The 19,564-nt window shown below is 43.1% G+C and overlaps 1 protein-coding gene across 6 annotated transcripts in view; it reads left to right on the top strand.

The window, feature by feature from the left end:
- Positions 1-497: 497 nt before the first annotated feature.
- Positions 498-19,564, top strand: part of LOC140721559 (uncharacterized) — a 28,023-nt gene continuing 8,956 nt past the window's right edge. For 3 of the 6 annotated variants that reach the window (XR_012097402.1, XR_012097404.1, XR_012097403.1), the window contains exons 1-3: positions 498-639; positions 5,802-5,967; positions 8,898-10,364. Coding sequence is in view for 3 of the 6 variants with exons in the window: in XM_073036380.1 (XP_072892481.1) it covers positions 9,218-10,255 (1,038 nt within the window). In the remaining 3 variants the exon portion in view is untranslated. Of the gene's footprint in view, positions 640-4,923; positions 4,951-5,801; positions 5,968-8,897; positions 11,446-19,564 lie in introns of those variants that run through there. The other 3 variants (XM_073036380.1, XM_073036381.1, XM_073036379.1) reach the window with 3 other exon arrangements.

Genomic DNA, 19,564 nt, shown 5'->3' with positions numbered 1-19,564 from the left:
CCCCCCCCACTCGCCTGACGTCACACATGGGCTCCCCACACCGGGATCTGCCCTGACGGGCGCGGTGTGTTACGTCACCCACGTGCTGCTGTGCTCGAGCTTTATCGGTTTAACGGCTGGGCTAATAATTAAGTGTTTATAAACATAGACTGATTTAACTGAAACCTGCACATTTCCTGTGTGGGTCTGAATTGTGTGTCGGGATGGGATGGGAATCGAAATTATAACCCTGAGAACTCTGTGACCTGGGGGTGGCTGAAAAGGGATCGGGGAAGATATGGAGGGAAAAACTAAATACGTGTCTGGTGTAAATATGGAAATAATATAGGGAAATAATGAAATAATTTGGGAAATGCGGCGGTGGGTCGGGCAATATGTTAAGGGGGAGGAACAGTCACCGAGTCACGTGATCCTGTTTTACAGCGGATCGTCATCATTTTCCGAGGCTCCGCCCAACGCCCGTGACGCATTAAGCAGATTGCGCATGCTCACATTCCCGGGAAAGGCAGTGTTGTTTTTTCGTTCTTTGTGAAAGCGGGACGGCGGTGAGATCGGGATCGGGAGGGGGTTCTCGCCCCCTTGGATGGGGAGCCGGAGGCGGATTATTCTCTGCGGGGCAGCAGCAACAATTTCCCTTCGGTGAGTATTGAAGCCGGTCCCGATCGGGGAGTTCTGACGTTGGGTGGTGAGTTAACTTTCCCGAACTCAAACAAGAGAAAATCTGCAGATGCTGGAAATGCGAGCAACGCGCACAAAATGCTGGAGGAACTCAGCAGTCCGGGCAGAATCCAGGAAAGAGTACAGTCGATATTACCGGCCGAAACCCTTCGGCAGGACTGGAGAATAAAAGGTGGGGGTGGGGAGGGAGAGAGAAACACAAGGTGATCGGTGAAACCTGAAGGGGGAGGGGATGAACTTTTCCGAACTGGTGGCCTCGCCTCGCTTCCTTCACAGAATCTGCCGGGGTCGGTCCGGGTTGTGAGACCTTCACACCGAACCGTCTGAGATGAGCCGGCGCTCAGCCCCTGTTGTTCTGGTCCTATTAGAAGGATGAAGTAAAACATGTTTCTGTATTGTTACTGACAGAGAAATATATAATTTGTGTTCCGTGTGTTATCTGAATGTACTTGCCTGTGATGCTGCCACAAGTCAGTATTTCTCTGTACCTGTACCTTCCCGTACTTGTGCAGTTGGCAATAAATTCAACAGGACCTGAGAAATCTCAGTGAGATTTGATTAGTGATGATCATCTTGGCAGATCGGTAGGTCGAATGTATGCGACAGTACACTGTTAAATGCAAAACCCTGAACAGTGTTGATGATAGATAGATAGATAGATACTTTATTCATCCCCATGGGGAAATTCAACTTTTTTTTCTAATGTCCCATACACTTGTTGTAGCAAAACTAATTACATACAATACTTAACTCAGTAAAAAAATTGATATGCATCTAAATCACTATCTCAAAAAGCATTAATAATAGCTTTTAAAAAGTTCTTAAGTCCTGGCGGTTGAATTGTAAAGCCTAATGGCATTGGGGAGTATTGACCTCTTCATCCTGTCTGAGGGATCTTAGACTCCAAGTTCATCGTTCCAAGAAAGAGACTGCACAGATTGATCGGGTGGTTAAGAAGGCAAATGGCATGGTTGTCTTTATCAGTTGAAGCATTGAGTTCAACAGTCGGGAAGTTGCGTTGCAGCTTTATTAAACTAGTTAGACCACATCTGGAGTGTTTCATACAGTTCTGGTCGCCCCCATTCTCGGAAGGATGTCGGGGCTTTGGAAAGGGCACAGAAGAAGTTTACCAGGACACTGCCTGGATTAGTGGGCATGAGCTATAACGAGAGGCTGGACATACTTGTGTTGTTTTCTCTGGGGTGAGACTGGATAGATGTTTATAAGATTACCAGAGGATTAGAAGCAGTTTCTCAAAAGGCAGCGTCCAATGTTAAGGAACTCCGGCACCCAGGGCTGCCCTTTTCTCAATGTTACCATCAGAGACGGAGATATAGAAGCCTGAAGGCACACACTCAGTGATTCAGAAACAGATTCTTCCCCTCTGCCATCTGATTTCCAAATAGACATTGAAACCTTGAACACGACCTATGCCTCTTATAATCTTATACACCTCGATCAGGTCACCTCTTATCCTCCATCACTCCAAGGAGAAAAGGCCGAGTTCAGTCCCCCTATTCTCATATGGCATGCTCCCCAATCCAGGCAATATCCTTGTAAACCTCCTCTGCATTCTTTCTAAGGTTTCCACATTCTTCCTGTAGTAAGGCGACCAGAATTGAGCACAGTGGCATGTGACCAGGGTCCTGTATAGCTGCAACATTACCTTTCACTTCTAAACGCATTCCCACGATTAATAAAGGTCAATGCACCATACGTCATCTTAACCATTAGAGTCAACCTGCGTAGCAGCTTTGAGTGTCCTATGGACTCGGACCCCAAGATCCCGCTGATCCTCCACACTGCCATGAGTCTTATCATTAATGCTATATTCTGCCATCATGTTTGACCAAACAAAATGAACAACTTCAAACTTATCCGGGTTGAACTCCAATTGCGACCTCTCGGCCCAGTTTTGCATTCTTTCAATGTCCCGCTGTAACCTCTAACACCCTCCACACTATCCACAACACCCCCAAGCTTTGTGTCATCAGCAAATTTACTAACACATCCCTTCACTTCCTCATCCAGGTCATTTTATAAAAATCACGACGAGCAATGGTCCCAGATATATGTATACTGTAATTGATTTAGTTATTTATTTTTATTATTTTATTTTTTTCTTCTATATTATGTATTGCATTGAACTGCTGCTGCAAAATTAACACATTTCATGATGCACGCCAGTGATATAAAACTGAATCTGAGTGGATAGATGATATATTTTTCCTGGGGGTTTAAATGTCTAATACATTTAAGGTGAGAGGAGATGTAAGTGGCAAGGTTGTCTCTTTCCACAGAAGTGGTGGGTAGCTGGACTCTCTGCCTGGGGTGGGAGATCCCACTAGTCACGTGATCCCATTTGCCCCTCCCATTTAACCGCCAATGTAACAATCCCTTCGCGCATGCTCACTGTCTCTGGGTGGGCGGTATTTTCCTTTCTGCTCAGTACTGAAGTGGATGGTCTGTAGGATTGGGGAAGGTGTCCTCGCCTCCTGGGTCGGGGAGCCAGGGGTCGGATCACAGTCTGTGGCCCAATGATATCGCTTTCCCATCGGTGAGTATTGAGACCGATCCCGAGAGGGGAGATCCGATGTTGGCTGTGAGCTCCGAACTGAGGACCAATTACTCACTTATTTTCCGATTATCTGGGCTGGTCAAAAATGTGTCGACTTCACTTAATCTGCATTGAACGATCGAAACCAGGTGCCCAGGCTGTCTTATTTCTGCAGAGTTGAAATGGGTGACCCACGGACAGGTCACATAAGGCTTTTTCCTGCAGAACTCTCCCGCCCTCCTGTTTGTGATGCAAGATCACATGTTGTGTTGGGGAAATCTGATGTTGGCCACTGAGTCTCGTTAACTTTCCCCAAGTCACCTCGCTTCCTGAGGCTCCTCACATTTGTCCGTGAGCTTTGTGGCTGTTGTGTATTCTCCCAGACTGGGGTGTCTGAGAAAGGAGAACGTCGCAGGTTGTGGGGATCTTTGATTTCATTGCCTGCTTTACCAAGGGACTGGGAAGTCTAGGGGTAGAGTGGTTGCTGTGATGTGCTGATCTGGATCTAAATGTCTCTGCAGATCCTCACAGTCATGGGCAGAGTAGTTACCATAAAAAGCATGAAGTGTCAGGATGGAAAGCTTGTTGATAAAAATACGGTGAGGATCAAAATATATCTGGCAAATTTCTTACTGTTTGTTCTAACTTTGTCATTTTAGAATCCTTTATACAGTAGTATGTACCATTAATTCAGTATCTGCATATTGCTGGAGAACCATCAGTGATTGTCCTTGATCTCTTCTCCCATCTGGTTCCATCTGCTCATTCCCTGCCCATCTTGTTCAACCTCTGTCCAGTCTCTCTCCCCCCAGCTTCAGTGATATGCATCAACTATCTGGGTCAACCTTGGTCCACCCTGTATCTCACCTTTTCAGTGATATATATCAGCAATCCTTCTAACCATAGTCTTCATTGTGAACTATACTTTTACACCTTCAACCTCACTGAGTTATTTCCAAAATCACTTTTTGTTAGCTGGAATGGCAGAGGGTCATCAGGTACCAGTTCTGTTGTGTATTGGTGTGGAGGTGCTAGTTTATGAACAGTGACGGGCTGACACACTTCATCATATTACAGTCAGCAAAGAGTACTGGGAGAGTTGGTGCTTGGACTCTAGTCCTGTGATGGCTTTGACTTTGGTTAGTGTTTCTACAGAAGGGGCTGGATGGTCATCCTTCTGCAATGAAGCAGAAATTTCGAGCAGCTGCACATTGGTTGTGGGGAAATCCCGGACTGCACTACCCAGTGTGAGATTCAGGGATGATGTGTGAAACTCTCAGGGTCGGTGAGCAGCAGATTCAGCTGTGTGATTGTGAGGTTTGGTCCTGGGATAACACAGTTTTTGATCCAGGTAAAATGGACCCAGGATTGAGCTGCTTGGGCTTATGAGGTGTTAAGTGTGTACTTCTGTTGTAGGATCAGGTGTTTGTTTCTGGAGTTCCTTTGGAAGCATTGATTACTAATCTGAGGAGTGGCTATGAGTAAATGGGCTTTTCTGTGTTTACAGCAGTTTGGTGTTCAAACTGTGTTTAGAAATCCCCCCTCTCACTGTCACCTGTTGGCCACTCGGTGCAAGTCAAGCAGAATCTCAAGTTGCGGGAGATCTGCACTAAAAACTGAAAATGTTTGAAGTCATTCTGACAAAACGTTATTAACCTGAATTGTAATGTTTGTTCCTCTCCCCACAGCTGTTCCTTACCTGCCGAGCATTTCTGGTAATTGCAGCTTCTTTTTATTACATTCACCCTGGACTGGTTGATATTTCCTGAAATTGACCTGATTTAACCTGGGAATGGAAATGGCTCGTTCTGTGCTGGTACAACAGTGAAGAAAGCACAACTTTCCCTATAAATTAACCTGGTACCACTTTGTCTGTTTTTCCTGGAAATGTGTTCAGTACAATAGTTGCTAACAAGGTTCACATGAATAATCTCAGGAATGATTGAATTTATGTGTGAGGAGCATTTGATGGTTCTGGACCTATGGTCAATGGAGTTCAGAGGGACGGTGGAGGGATGTATTGTTAAGTAAACCTACCAAATGCTGAAAAGCCTGGTTACAGTGGACATGGAGAGGTGGTTTCCATTAGACAGAGAGTCTGTGATATGAGAGCACAATCTCAGAATAAAGATGAGAAACTTTAAAACTGAGAAAAAACGTGTTGTCCAAAAGATGTCTGATCTCTGGAGTTTGTTGCAGCAGAGGTTGGTTGAGGCTGCCATTTGGGTATATTTATGACAGAGATTAATATATTCCAGATTGCTAAGTAGCTGCAGGGTTACAGGAGGAAGGCAGGAATATTGTGTTGGAATAAAAATCAACCATGGTTGAATGGTGGGGCAGACCAGATGGATTGAATCATCTAATTCTGTTCCTGACTGAATGATGGCACCTTATCCCATATTATTCTGTGACATGTGACGGACAATAAAAGATTGTTTACTGAGATCATTATATCTGCATTCAACTTTTAACTTCCAGTGAGTTTTGTTCTTAGTAACATTAAGCAGAAATGTTTGGTTCTCCTTTTTATTGTTAATGTGCTTTATTATCTCTCTGGTTAAAGTTAGACCTGCGGTGAGAGGTCTATTGGAAGAAATACCCCAACTGGAAGCAAACCACAGCTGAAGAAGGGAACAGCAACAAGTGAACCAGCCCGAGGATTGAGAGCATCAACTGGAGAGAACCCTTCTGACTTAGAATTTCCATTGACTCAGTCAGGAGAAAGTTTGGTGAGTCTCATTTAGACAAACATTGAAATCATGGTTGAGCATGGTACGATGAATGTGCTGAGTTGTGTATATCACAATGCAAGAAGCATCATAGGAAAGCCAGATGAGCTCAGGAAAGGGAATTATGATATTGTAGACATTATTGGAACTTGTTTACACTCAACAGTCTTAGGGATGTAGAGGAACAAATTTGTAGAGAGATTGCAGACCATGCCGAGAAACAAAAGTTGATTCAGTAAGTGATTTTAACTTTCCATATACAGGCCGTCCCTGGGTTACATATGAGTTCTGTACCTGAGTCCGTCTTTAAGACAGATTTGTACGTATGTCGGAACAAATATATCCGATATTATTTAGCGTCAGTTAGTCAAACATTTGTCTTAGTATATAGTATATATTTTACTTTCCTATGCATATAAAACACTTAAGAAATGTAAGTATTCCAATAATTAAACTATCGTGTTGCTTAGTAATAATTGTAGCTTTCATCATGGCAGGGACTTTCACATGCTCCATTATTCTCAATTTATCCATTATCATTTAGATGTGTTACGATAGTTGACCGACTGTAGCCTAACGCTTTTCCAATGACATGGTATTTCACCTCTTTCCAAACGCTTTATTATTCGCACTTTATTTTCAAATGCGATCGCTTCCTGTCAATGGAACAGAAACACTGCAGGCGGTGGGTGCCGACCTGCGCCAGCTCCCGAGGTCCACTGGGTCCTAAGAACTGCAGCACTAAATTCCCCAGGTCCTGAACTGCACCACACTGAGACAGGTTAAATGGGACTGGGGGTTGTGCTGGGTCTGGGTATTTGATCTTGCACAATATTCTGTGTGGGAATTTAAACTGGAGGTGGCAGTGTTTTTTTTTACGAGGTCGAGTTGCGAGCTCGATACCAACCCTGCATGGAGGGTACGGGAGTCACTGGATCGACATCAACCCGGCACAGGAGCAGTCTGTCACTAAAACAAACTCGGGAACCTCCGTTCTCTAGCCTGGTGCTGAGCTGACTGCGCCACCAGCTGACAGGAATGGCGGGAGGGGGGTGTGAGGTCAGGGTTAATCTTACTAAGAAAAATTTAAGCCCAATACAAAGTTAAACACTCAACACAGTGTCAATGGCAATGACTTAAAATGGCGGACTGCGTTCTCCTTCCTCGGTTCGTAAGTACAAGTTGTCCGTAAGTCGGACTTCGTAACTCAGGGACTACCTGTATTGACTGGGACTCGAATAGTGTAAAAGGGGTAGATGGGGTAGAGTTTCTCAAATGTGCCCTTAATCAGTATGTAAAATTCCTGATGTAGAAGTGTGCATTAAGCTGTTAGGAAATGATCAGGGCTGGTGACAGAAATTAGTGATCATAATCCCATGAAATTCAAAATAAAGATGGAAAAAGAGAGGTCTGGATCAAGGGTTGAGATTCAAAATTGGAGAAAGGTCAATTTTGATAGTATCAGGAAGGATCTGACAAGTGTGGTTTGGGACAGGCTGTTTCCTGGAAAAGGAGTACTTGGTAAGTGGGAGGCTTTGAGAAGTGAAATTTTGAGAGTGCAGAGTTTGTATGTGCTTAACAACATAAAAGTTGAAACGTAACCAGTGCAGAAAACTTGACTTTCAGGAAATATTGAGGCCCCGGATATTTTGTTCCTCTAAATGCCTCAGACTGTTGGGTGCTGCCAAGACTCATTAATGACTACAATATCATAATTCCACGTCCTGCGTTCATCTGAGATTTTTTTAGTTGTCTTCTGTTAGGTTCTAAAAGCTTCAAAATAGTGTTTGCTCTTTTGTTTCCCCTCTCTTTGGCTTTTATGTTGTCTTTGGCTTCTCATTTCAGCCATGGTTGTGTCCTCCTACCTTTCCAATGCTTCCACTTTTTTGGGATGCATCGATCACTCAGCTTCCGAATTGCTCCCAGAAGCTCCAGCCATTGCTGCTCCATTGTCACTCCTACCTTTTCCCTTCCAAACAAGTTTGGCCAGCTTCTCCGACATAGAAACATGGAGAAGTTCAGTACAGAAAGAGGCTATTTGGCCCATCTAGTCAATGCTGAAAAAAACCATTTAAGCTGTGCAACTACCTGCACCAAGACCATCACCCTCCATACCCCTACCATCCAGGCTCCCATCCAAACTTCTTTTAAATTGTGAAACCGAGCTCATATTCACCACTGGTGCTGACATCTCATTCCACACTCTCACAACCATTTCAGTAAAGAGCTTTTCCACATGTTCCCATTAAATTTTCAACTTTTCCACTTACCTATGACTTCTGGTTATCATTGCACCCAACCTCAGTGGAAAATCCTCCTTCCATTTACCCTATCTTTACCCTTATAATGTTGTATACTTCTGACAAATACTCAAAGCAATGTATAACTTCATTCTTTATGTTTAGAGCATTTTTAAGTGTATAAGATGATGAGGGGTATTGATCGTGTGGACAGCCAGATGTTTATTCCCAGGGCTGAAATGGCTAACACGAGGGGACATAGTTTTAATGTGCTTGGAAATAGATACCGAGTGGATGTCAGGGGTAAGTTTTTCACACAGAGAGTGGTGGGTGTTTGGAATGCTCTGCCGGCTATTTCTGTGAGAGTGTTTCAGTTACTGTGGGGCCAGCACACATGCAGCTCAGTGGGAACAGGGAATAATACCAATGGAGAGAGTCAAACTGAGCCAAGGCACAGATTGGAGATGGCAGAAATGCTGCATTCTTATAAAGAGACAGGAAGAACATCAGAGAGTTTGATAGACATTCCAGATACCAGCACTGTGCCCAGTTAGAAGGTCATTTCTCTCTCCAAATTGGGTTGAACTTCACTGTAACAGTGTGATGTCAGATCACACCTTGACAACTCAAGTGATCTCAGCTGAAATGTTGTTCTAAACCAATTGATGGATTTTGTAAATCTTTTTACAGTTTAAAAATGACAAGGAATTCGTCTACGGGAATGTCTAACACAACACACACGTTTTGCTGCCTCTTTTGATATTTAAGAAGTGGAGCAAGGGATTCACTCGATTATCCTTCCTGCTCAGACTGCGGGGAAGGATTCACTCGGTCATTGCAACTGAAGGTACATCAGCAAGTTCACACTGGGACAAGGCCATTCACCTGTTCTGTTTGTGAGAAGGGATTCAGTTGTCTTCCCACCTGTGACACACTAGTCAGATCACACTGGGCAGAAGCTGGTCACCTGCTGAATTTGTGGGGAAAGATTCATTTTGTCATCTAACCTAATGGCTCACCAGCGAGTTCACACCGGGGAGCGACCATTCACCTGCTCAGACTGTGGGAAGGGATTCATTCGGTCATCCCAACTGAAGGTACATCAGAGAGTTCACACTGGAGAGAGACCATTCACTTGCTCAGACTGTGGAAAGGGATTCACTCAGTCATCCGACCTACTCACACACCAGTCAGTTCACACTGGCGAAAGGCCATTCACCTGCTCAGACTGTGAGAAGGGATTCACTCAGTCATCCGCCCTAATGGCACACCGGCGAGTTCACACCGGCGAGCGGCCGTTCACCTGCTCGAACTGTGGGAAGAGATTCACTCGGTCATCCCAACTGAAGGTACATCAGCGAGTTCACACCGGGGAGAGGCCATTCACCTGCTCAGACTGTGGGAAGGGATTCACTCGGTCATCTAACCTAGTGGCACACCAGCGAATTCACACCGGGGAGCGGCCGTTCACCTGCTCAGACTGTGGGAAGGGATTCACTTGCTCACCCCAACTGAAGGTACATCAGCGAGTTCACACCGGGGAGAGGCCATTCACCTGCTCAGACTGTGGGAAGAGATTCACTTGGTCATCCCAACTGAAGGTACATCAGCGAGTTCACACTGGAGAGAGGCCGTTCATCTGCTCAGACTGTGGGAAGGGATTCATTTGCTCATCCCAGCTGAAGGTACACCAGTCAGTTCACACTGGGGAGAGGCTGTACACTTGCTTAGTCTGTAGGAAGGGATTCACCCGGTCATCTCAGTTACTGAGACACCAGTCAGTTCACACTGGTGAGTGGCTATTCACCTGCTCAGACTGTGGGAAGGGATTCACTGAATCATCTCAACTGAAGGTACATCAGAGAATTCACACTGTAGAGAGGCCATTCACCTGCTCAGACTGTGGGAAGGGATTCACTCGGTCATCCGACCTACTGGCACACCAGCGAATTCATACCGGGGAGCGGCCATTCACCTGCTCAGACTGTGGGAAGGGATTCACTCGGTCATCTAAACTGAAGGTACATCAGCGAGTTCACACTGGGTAGAGGCTGATCACCTGCTCAGACTTCGGGAAAAGATTTTCTCAGCCAAATCAACCAAGTGTGCATCATTGAGTTCTTACCGGCGAGTGTCCGTTCATCTGCTGTGAATGTGGTAAGCAATTCACTCAGTAATCAGACACAGACATACTTTATTGTTCCCGAGGGAAATTGGGTTTCGTTACAGTCGCACCAACCAAGAATAGGAAATATAGCAATATAAAACCATAAATAATTAAATAATACTAAGTAAATTATGCTGTTACGTACCCCGTAACTGGGTTAACAAACCAGCAGAAATGGAAGGATACGTTGGAGTCTGGTGGTACTTTAACTAAAGGTGTTTGTTAGTAAAATAAGCAAAACAGTATCAATAATGCAAATACACATATAAAACATGTTAGCAATAATAAACATAAAAGTGTAGGGATAATAATCAATAATAATAAACAAGCTCTATGAATGTCTAGGGGTAAATGACTAGTCATAAGAGAATATAAAGTTCAGTTCAGTTCGTCCATGCTGAGGTACCGTTGCTGTGCTGCAATTGTTGGAGAGGGAGAGAGAGAGCGAGCATGAGATTGGGCAGCTGCAGCAGGCAAACCTTCTGTTGTCTTGTGCCGTTGTACCATTGTGGTCATTCGGTTATGACCCCTCCGTTCTCAGCTGGACTGTTCTTCAGTCGTGGACTCGTCACTCTGGCATGAGTGGACACATACACAAGCCCCCACCAGCCCTGCCGTCACACTGTGAGCTTTTGTGACCGATCTCCTGATTCGGTCCTCGAAGCCCCCACCTTCCTGTGGGTGCACAACACTCTTTCAGTGACCACTGTTGTGTCTGAGGGTGTCTCCCCAGACCCGTCTTTTATCCCCACTGACTGGGTATCAGCCATCCATCAACTCAATGTGTCTATGTCCATCAAACTAGGCCACTCCTGATGTCTCCTCAGGAATGTTAACGAGGAAAGAAGTGTCCCTGCAGCAAAAGGTTTTGTTTACCTTTCCATCAGTGAAGAAGCCATAATACATAAATCTGTCGTCTCTCTCTCTCTTATCTGTAGCAGATGTCTCTACCTCTGTTCTTCATCTCTCTCTCTCTCTCTCTCTCTCTCTCTCTCTCTCTCTCTCTCTCTCTCTCTCTCTCTCTCTCTCTCTCTCTCTCTCTCTCTCTCTCTCTCTCTCTCTCTCTCATTAGCAGCATAGTCCTCAAAGGTGGGGGGGGGGAGGGTCAGCTCTGGACCCCATTTCCATCTGGTCTGTTCAGCACACAGAACACCCCCACCCTTCAAAGAATTTTCACCGGGGTGAAGATTAACTAGTAAAGCACATTACAGAGTCTAATCTAATACAGAAGTGGTTTTTAACTACAAGGATAACACAGATATACTTTCAAATTAACACCTAGATAAACAATCAGCAATTACATTATCATTTCCCTTTACATGTTGTATTTTCATATCATATTCTTGTAACAACAGACTCCAACTTAATAACCGTCTATTTTTATTCTTCATGTTTGTCAAAAATACCAAGGGGTTGTGATCAGTATAAACTATCACTGGTTTCTGTGCTGGACAAATGCTGTAATGCTGTAATGCCAGGATAAGTGACAGTAATTCTTTTTCTACAGTGGAGTTAATTCTTAGCTTAGGTGTATATCACAAAGAGTGAACCAATACATGAGTGATTATAATGTAGTACATTATAGAAGTTTGTGCAAATAGTAATCTCTATTTTACTTCTAAACTTAACTTTCAGTCAACCTACTATGATATTGCCTTTAATTTTCACAAGCTTCGTCCAGAAAACAAAGCTTATCACCAATGTTTAATAAACTAAGCCTATTTTCTGAACTTCCACACCACTCATTAATTTTAAGCAGGTCATTAATTTTATCTTCAGGATTTTAATTTGATTAATTTCCTTAATGACACTAGCAGATGGTCTCTCTGGGCCAAAACAACACTTCAAGTTCTGCCTCTCCAAATCACATACTTGAGCAACATCACCAAGTTGTGCATCCTAAGTTTCAAAACAAACACCTTGTTAACAAACCATTGTTTAATTAATGATCCCTTCCCTTTGCACAACAGTCCTGGAACCAAACCTGACTTTACATTTACTTTATTCAAAAGTCCAGTAACACTTTTTCCCTCAGTATCTTCAATAACATCCATCTCACCAGCTTTTATCTCATCACTAACTTTTAACACAAATGACTGAGAATCCTCATTTTCCTCTGGTGCCAAGGTTAACCCTTTCTTCACTGAACCAAGTCCATCTGACCCAAAAGGATTGCATTCCTTTTTAACCAAATCAGACATATATGCTGCGTATGCACGTTGAGCCTTCCCTTTAAGTACACTTTGTAACAACACCACCCACTTATCTCTAGGCCACTTCTGGTTCGCGGCCACTTTTTCAAAATGCAAGAAGTACCGATCAATGTCTGTCTCCTCGAATGGAGGTACTGACCTAATCTCCTGACTAACATTAAACTTTTCCCCGCGGTCTGCCCCGCTATCCACGTGTTGCCATTTCTCCCTCTCAAACTGTCGCTGTTTTACTGCCTCCTCCACCTCCAACTTAATTCTCTTCCAGACGTAACTGGACCTCCCCTTTCCCTACAGGAAAGTGTTCTAACAACTCCGCCTTGAATATCGTGACAATGTTCAGCTATCTTACCTTGTATCTCTGCCTTCGTCATCCCTTTCTTAACCTCCTTGAGTTCCAAGGACTCCACCATTTCCCACAACTCAGACTTTTTAGCTTTCTTTAAACCCATAGGGTTTAACAGAAACTCGTCAACATCCATTTCTGCTGCCTGTCTTTCTGGTTTCTCACACAACCAGATCAGATAAGGGAAATCGATCCCGATTCACCGGCCCCCCAATTTGGTAATCAAATCACTTTAGCTAAAGGTGTTTATTAGTAAAATAAGCAAAACAATATCAATAATGCAAATACACATATAAAACAGGTTAGCAATAATAAACATAGAAGTGTAGGAATAATAATCAATAATAAGAAACAAGCTCTATCAATGTCTAGGGGTAAGTGGAAATAGGTCCAGGACCAGCCTATTGGCTCAGGGTGTCTGAAACTCCGAGGGAGAAGTTGTAAGGTTTGATGGACACAGGCAGGAATGACTTCCTATGACGCTCAGTGTTACATCTTGGTGGAATGAGTCTCTGGCTGAATGTACTCCTGTGCCTAACCAGTACATTATGGAGTGGATGGGAGTCATTGTCCAAGATGGCCTGCAACATGGACAGCATCCTCTTTTCAGACACCACCGTCAGAGAGTCCAGACACATCACTGGCCTTACGAATGAGTTTGTTGTTTCTGTTGGTGTCTGCTACCCTCAGCCTGCTGCCCCAGCACACAACAGCAAACATGATAGCACTGGCCACCACAGACTCAGCATCGTCCGGCAGATGTTAAAGGACCTCAGTCTCCTCAGGAAATAGAGACGGCTCTGACCCTTCTTGTAAACAGCCTGAGTGTCCTTTAATCTAACCTTATGTAACTCTTGCTTTGGCTTTCAGCTTAATATAGGGGGTGATAGACCCGCAGCCCGGCCAAACTTAAGAAATCTTGTCTGGGTGGGTGCTGTGTGTTGTGTCCCCTGTAACAAATCAGTACCCTGAAATACAAAACAGTACACAATATGTGATTAAATGATTGAGCTTTATAATTCTTACTTTGACTATAGGGGTAGTAAAGGTAACAAAAAAAAAGAAAAAGGGCCCACTCTCTCCATTCGCGTCTTCTCATCTCCCCAGCAAAGGAGCACAAAATCTCTCTTACAAATTCACAAGAAAGAACATTTCTCTCCTTGGATAGCCCCGCACTCCAAATCCCTGTCATCTCTAGTCGTAACCTAAACATTGTTATACTTGTGACAGACTACTGGGTTCACACTGCGGAGAAAGTTTCAATAAGCTGCATGCTGGATATTTGTCCATCACTGTTGCTGAATGCAATTTCGAGAGTGACTGTCGGTGCTGAACTCTGCAATTATTGCTGCTGCTCGCCACACCCAGTTCTGCACCCTGGTCACTGGGCATGGGAGGAGTTTCTTCTGCTGCATATTCACCTTTAATGGGACTGGAGTTTAATATTCTGGATCTGAGAGAAATAAATCAGTTCATTTTAAACTCTGTCTTGGTGAATTTACAACACACCTAGTGTACAGTAGAGAGTCAACTCAGGCCAGCTGGACCCAGTGATTCTGTTCCACAACAGTCCTTTTAAATCCTCCCGTTTTCCCCCTCTCACTCTCCCTGTGGTGATGGGTTCTAAACAGTCACCACACTGTGGGTGAAGAGGTTTCCCTTTAATTTTCTACTGACTGAAGAAGTCGAGCTGACTGCAGTTCTGTCTGAGATGTTCTTCACCCCTCTAATCTCTGGATGCGGAAGAATGACATTGGGAGTTAAACTCCTTAATCACGACTCATTTCCACATTATGGGTCACTTTCCCTGCTTCTAAAGTGTTGTTAGAGAACACCACTGTTCTCTAAAGACTGAAAGCAGAATGGGAAACGATTAGTTGAATGTTCAATGAAGCAGGGTCAGAAACCAGAGGCAAGTCTGCACAGGGCAGAGATTGGGGCTCTGGATGATGGTTGGGTTAAGAACGTATGATGAGGAGAAGGGAATCAGCAGCAAGATGTGGCAACAAATGACAGAGTAGCAACATTTGGAAGCTGATTGACAGAAAATAATTTGGTTGTCTGACTGATGACACAAACAATACCTGTGGTGAGGTGCTCCACTGGTTGAAGAACACTTGTGTGTTGGGAATGGTTTTATCTGTTGGGGGAGTTGTTCCTGTTTGTTTATCCTGTAATATTATATCCGGATGGTTTTTATGTATTGTACTATCTGAAATAATTTATTGATTATCATCTAATTTGCAAGATTTTGACACTAAAACTGTATCGGGCTTGTATTATGGTACCTTTATGAAGTGATGGAGGGCATTCATGAGTTTGTATTTTAAAGCAAGATTTTGGTGAATGATATTTGCCATTTGTTTGTACCTTTGTAAGTAATCAGATTGAGTTAATCTGCTGCAGGATCCTGGAATGTGTTGGATTGTGTCTGATTTCTCTGGCATTTTCTGCACTAACTTCCACGTTTGTTAATATTTCATGTACTTTTGATGTTTTACCCCTTTTGTCAAACATCTTGTCCTGTATTTCTGCAAGAAACCCCTTTGTTTTTTGGGAAGAGGTCTCCAACTCTCAGTCAGGTGCTCAAGGCTTCCTTGTCACCATCTAGTCTACTCAGATTGTTGGGATGTCTCCCATGGAGGGTCAGACTAATTTCACTGGTTAATGTTTTCTTCCAGAGTGATGATTTATTGTTCTGAGTTGGCCTCTCATTTAAGTTTTCTGGTCTGTATTTCTTATCACGATTGCAAATACACACATGGAGTGCTGAATTCTGTTCATTTTTGATGAAAATATATACTTAAAAGTTTTATCTGACTGTTTTTTCTTGTTTTTTTTATTGAAGTTCATCATCAAACATTTCCAGAAGATGTATTTCAGACATTGTAGATATATATCATATAATTATATGTGCCACAAATCTCTGCATAGAATTTATCTGAGGTATACACTTATAGAAAAGAGTAAAAGAAAAAACAAGCAAAAGGAAAAAATAACGTTTTTTTTTGCAGCAAATTCATTGATTTGTGAGAATAAAATCAGGCCTATGAGGCATTACGTAGTTAAACTATTTTTCCCAGTATGAATCAAATTGTTCCAGATTATGATTATCTTCTCCAATTTGTAAATGTCCATTGTAATTTCCATCCATGCATTTAAAGTTGGGCTCTCCTGTGATAACCATTTCCTAGTAACAGTCTTTTTACCAGCCGCCAACGATATATTCATTAAATATTTATCTTTTTTCAACCATTCTTGAGGTATATATCCAAAATATATGGTCTTACTCCCCAAGGGTATTTCACATTTAAAGATGCCATTGTGTATCCCCCTACAATAGTCTTTGATAACAGGGCAGTCATAAAAAATTTAATAATGATTTGCATTTCGATTTCCACAGTTTCTCCAGCAAACAGGGAGGTTACAATCATAATGGAATTTCTGAGAGGGTGTAATAAAATATCTTATCAAGTTTTTCCATCCGAACTCCCTCCATTTCTGAGAACTGGTACACTTCCATTGATACCTCCATATTATTGTCCATTCTTCCTCAGATATAATTATCCCTCCTTGCTTCTCCCATTTTGTTTTAATGTATGAAGTCAAATATGTTTTAAGATTTGACAAACCCTTATACATGCTTGAAATAATTCTACTACCGTTATCTGAATTATATGCTTTACTAAATAGCTCTATCATGCATGTACTTGCCTTGGTTACAATTTTAAGCATCCTATTAACATACTGTCGCATCTATAAATACTGATAAAAATCTTGTTTTTCTAAATGTTTCTCTTTCAACATTTCAAAGCTGAACAGTGTTCCTTCTTTTATTATGTTGCAAAGAACTGTTATTCCTTTAGCTGTCCAGTCCTTAAATCTAGCATCCAATTTATTTCGTGTAAAATCCGAGTCATATGCACACCATTGAAAAATTGCAGTATCTCCCTCTAGATTATATTCTTTTATAGTAGTTTGTCATATTTTAAGAGTCAATTTCACCCATGGATTATCAATAGTATTTATGTACCTTTGCAAGTTATTATCAGCCAAAATTGCTTGCATGGGGATGGGAAGTACCCGCTCCTCAATGTTTTTCCATTGAGCGTCATATGATGCGTTGCTCCAGCACATCACAGCTCTCAACTGTGCTGCAAAGTAATAACCTCTAAGAGAAGTTAGGCCGCATCCACCCTTTTCCTTTGCTAATTGCAAAGTTTTGAGATGAACTCTAGGCCTTTTACATTGCCAAATATACCTTGATAACATCTTGTTCCGTTCATTGAATTGACTTTGATTAATCTCTATTGGTAGGGGCTGAAAGAGCTATAACAGTATGGGCAGTATATTCATTATAATAGACTCAATCCTTGAACTGAAACTAAAAGAAAGGAATCAGGTTCCATCTTGCTATATATTCCTTAATGTTTTTTTTATATAAAGGCTGATAATTACATTCTGATAATGTTGCCTAACCTTTTGGCATAATGATGCCCAAATATTTGAAAGACTCTGTTTGCCATGCCCAGGGATATCTACTTTCAATTTCTCTTGGTGGGCTATAGTAATATGAAAGTAATTGGGTTTTATCTGTGTTGATCTTGTATCCTGATAATTGACCATATTGTTCAAAGGATTGCATCAATCAGGTAAAGAGTATGTTGGTTGCCCTAGATAGATCAAAATGTCATCCACGTAACAAGCCAATTTATGCTCTGTCCCTTTACTAGTAATTCCCCATTTTGTCTGATGTATTGAGCTAATGGTTCCAGATATAATGCGAAGAGTAGTGCTGACCATGCACAACCCTGTCTTGTGCCCCTTTCTAGGGTAAGACTATTTGATAAATATCCATTGATTTTAATCCTAGCGGTAGGGTTGTCATATAGTGCCTGTATAGTTTTAATAATTGTTATGGAAACCAAATCTATGTAAAACTGTAAAGAAAATTCCAATTAACCGAATCAAATGCCTTTTCAGCGTACACGCTTATCACTATTGCTTTGATTTTATTTTTTTGTATATATGATCCATAATGTGAAGTATCCTTCGTATATTGTGCAAACACGAGGAAATCTGCAGATGCTGGAAATTCAAACAACACACACACAATGCTGGTGGAACACAGCAGGCCAGGCAGCATCTATAGGGAGAAGCACTGTCGATGTCTCAGGCCGAGACCCTTCGTCAGGACTAACAGAAAGGAAAGATACTAAGAGATTTGAAAGTAGGAGGGGGAGGGGGAAATGCGAAATGATAGGAGGGGGCGGAGTGAAGCTGAAAGCTGGAAAGGTGATTGGCAAAAGTGATACAGAGCTGGAGAAGGGAAAGGGTCATGGGACAGAGGCCTAGGGAGGAAGAAAGGGGGAGGGGAGCACCAGAGGGAAATGGAGAACAGGCAGAGTGATGGGCAACTAAGTATGTCAGGGATGGGGTAAGAAGGGGAGGAGGGGCATTAACGGAAGTTAGAGAAGTCAATGTTCGTGCCTTTCTTTCTCCCTTATCACTATTGCTTTGATTTTATATGAATTTGTATACAAGTTCCCTCTCTTCAGCAAGAGTCATTCCTTTGCCGCCTGGCTGGCAGTTTCCGCAGCCGCAACCCGCGCATTTTGGCTCGCATGCTGCGCCAATACTATCCCACTTCCGATTTCCACGCTCGATTTCCATAGCGGTTTTCTAGAACACGGAAGATGTCATCTGCAGTTTTATAAGTATTGAGGCGAAGGTCTCTTCTGACTTTGTCGTCAAGACTGTCCAGCAGTTGAACCTTTTTCACCTCTCTTGAAGCGGTCGGCTCTCCCTGCCTCTGGAGTGCTTCCCAGTCCTTTCTCCACCTGTGAAAATCACGTCTGCTGCCAGGAAACTTGGGAAGGGACGTCGGTTTCAGTCTGATGGCTGGCATGGGAAAATTGGAGGAAAAGCCCAATGCTGTCGGTGTTAGTCTTTCAGCATCCTCCTTTCTCCTTGCCCGTATGAAGTGGGCCTTCTTGGAAACCAACTTGCGGACGTTGAGTTCGAGCCCCTTTAGGCGACTCTGAAGGTGCTTCTGATCCCCTGGCGGGATCCATCGTTCCCACCTCCTTTGCTGTCTTTACCAGTCCTTGCAGGTGGTTAAGCATGAAGCCATACGCCTCCTGGTGGCCATCGGGTTGTACAGCAGCGACATCTTCACATTCATCCTCTGCTGCTTGTGGTACTGTGAGCCACTCAACATTTCCAAAGTTGGTCCAAAGAGTCTCCTGGATCAGCATTCTGATTTCCTTTAGTTTCAACTCTCACTCATTTGCCGTCTTTGCCAGGTCGGCTTTTTGCTGTTCAGTTGATACAGCTACTTTCTCTGTGTTCAGCTCCGCCTCCCGTTCTGCAGTGAGTCCGGCCTCCGCATCATCATTGGCTTCCATGACTCTCTCGGCTTCCATTGTGAGTTTATTGAAACTCACTCTGAGCTCCTCTTTCAGACATGTCTTCATAGGTCCTGGTAATGCTGTTGGCCAGACGAGAAAACAATCTTTTTGCTGTCATTCTCTCCAGCTTGAGTTGCTCAACCGATTTCCTAATAGCTTGATCAGACATGTTTGATTCCCTCTGCAGGCTGTTCACAGGTGAGAGTACAAATTTTGGTGATGCT

Source organism: Hemitrygon akajei, unplaced genomic scaffold, assembly GCF_048418815.1.
Source record: "Hemitrygon akajei unplaced genomic scaffold, sHemAka1.3 Scf000057, whole genome shotgun sequence".
Taxonomy (NCBI): Eukaryota; Metazoa; Chordata; class Chondrichthyes; order Myliobatiformes; family Dasyatidae; genus Hemitrygon; species Hemitrygon akajei.
The sequence above is the reverse complement of the archived record's forward strand: the minus strand, read 5'-3'. Positions and strand labels throughout refer to the sequence as shown.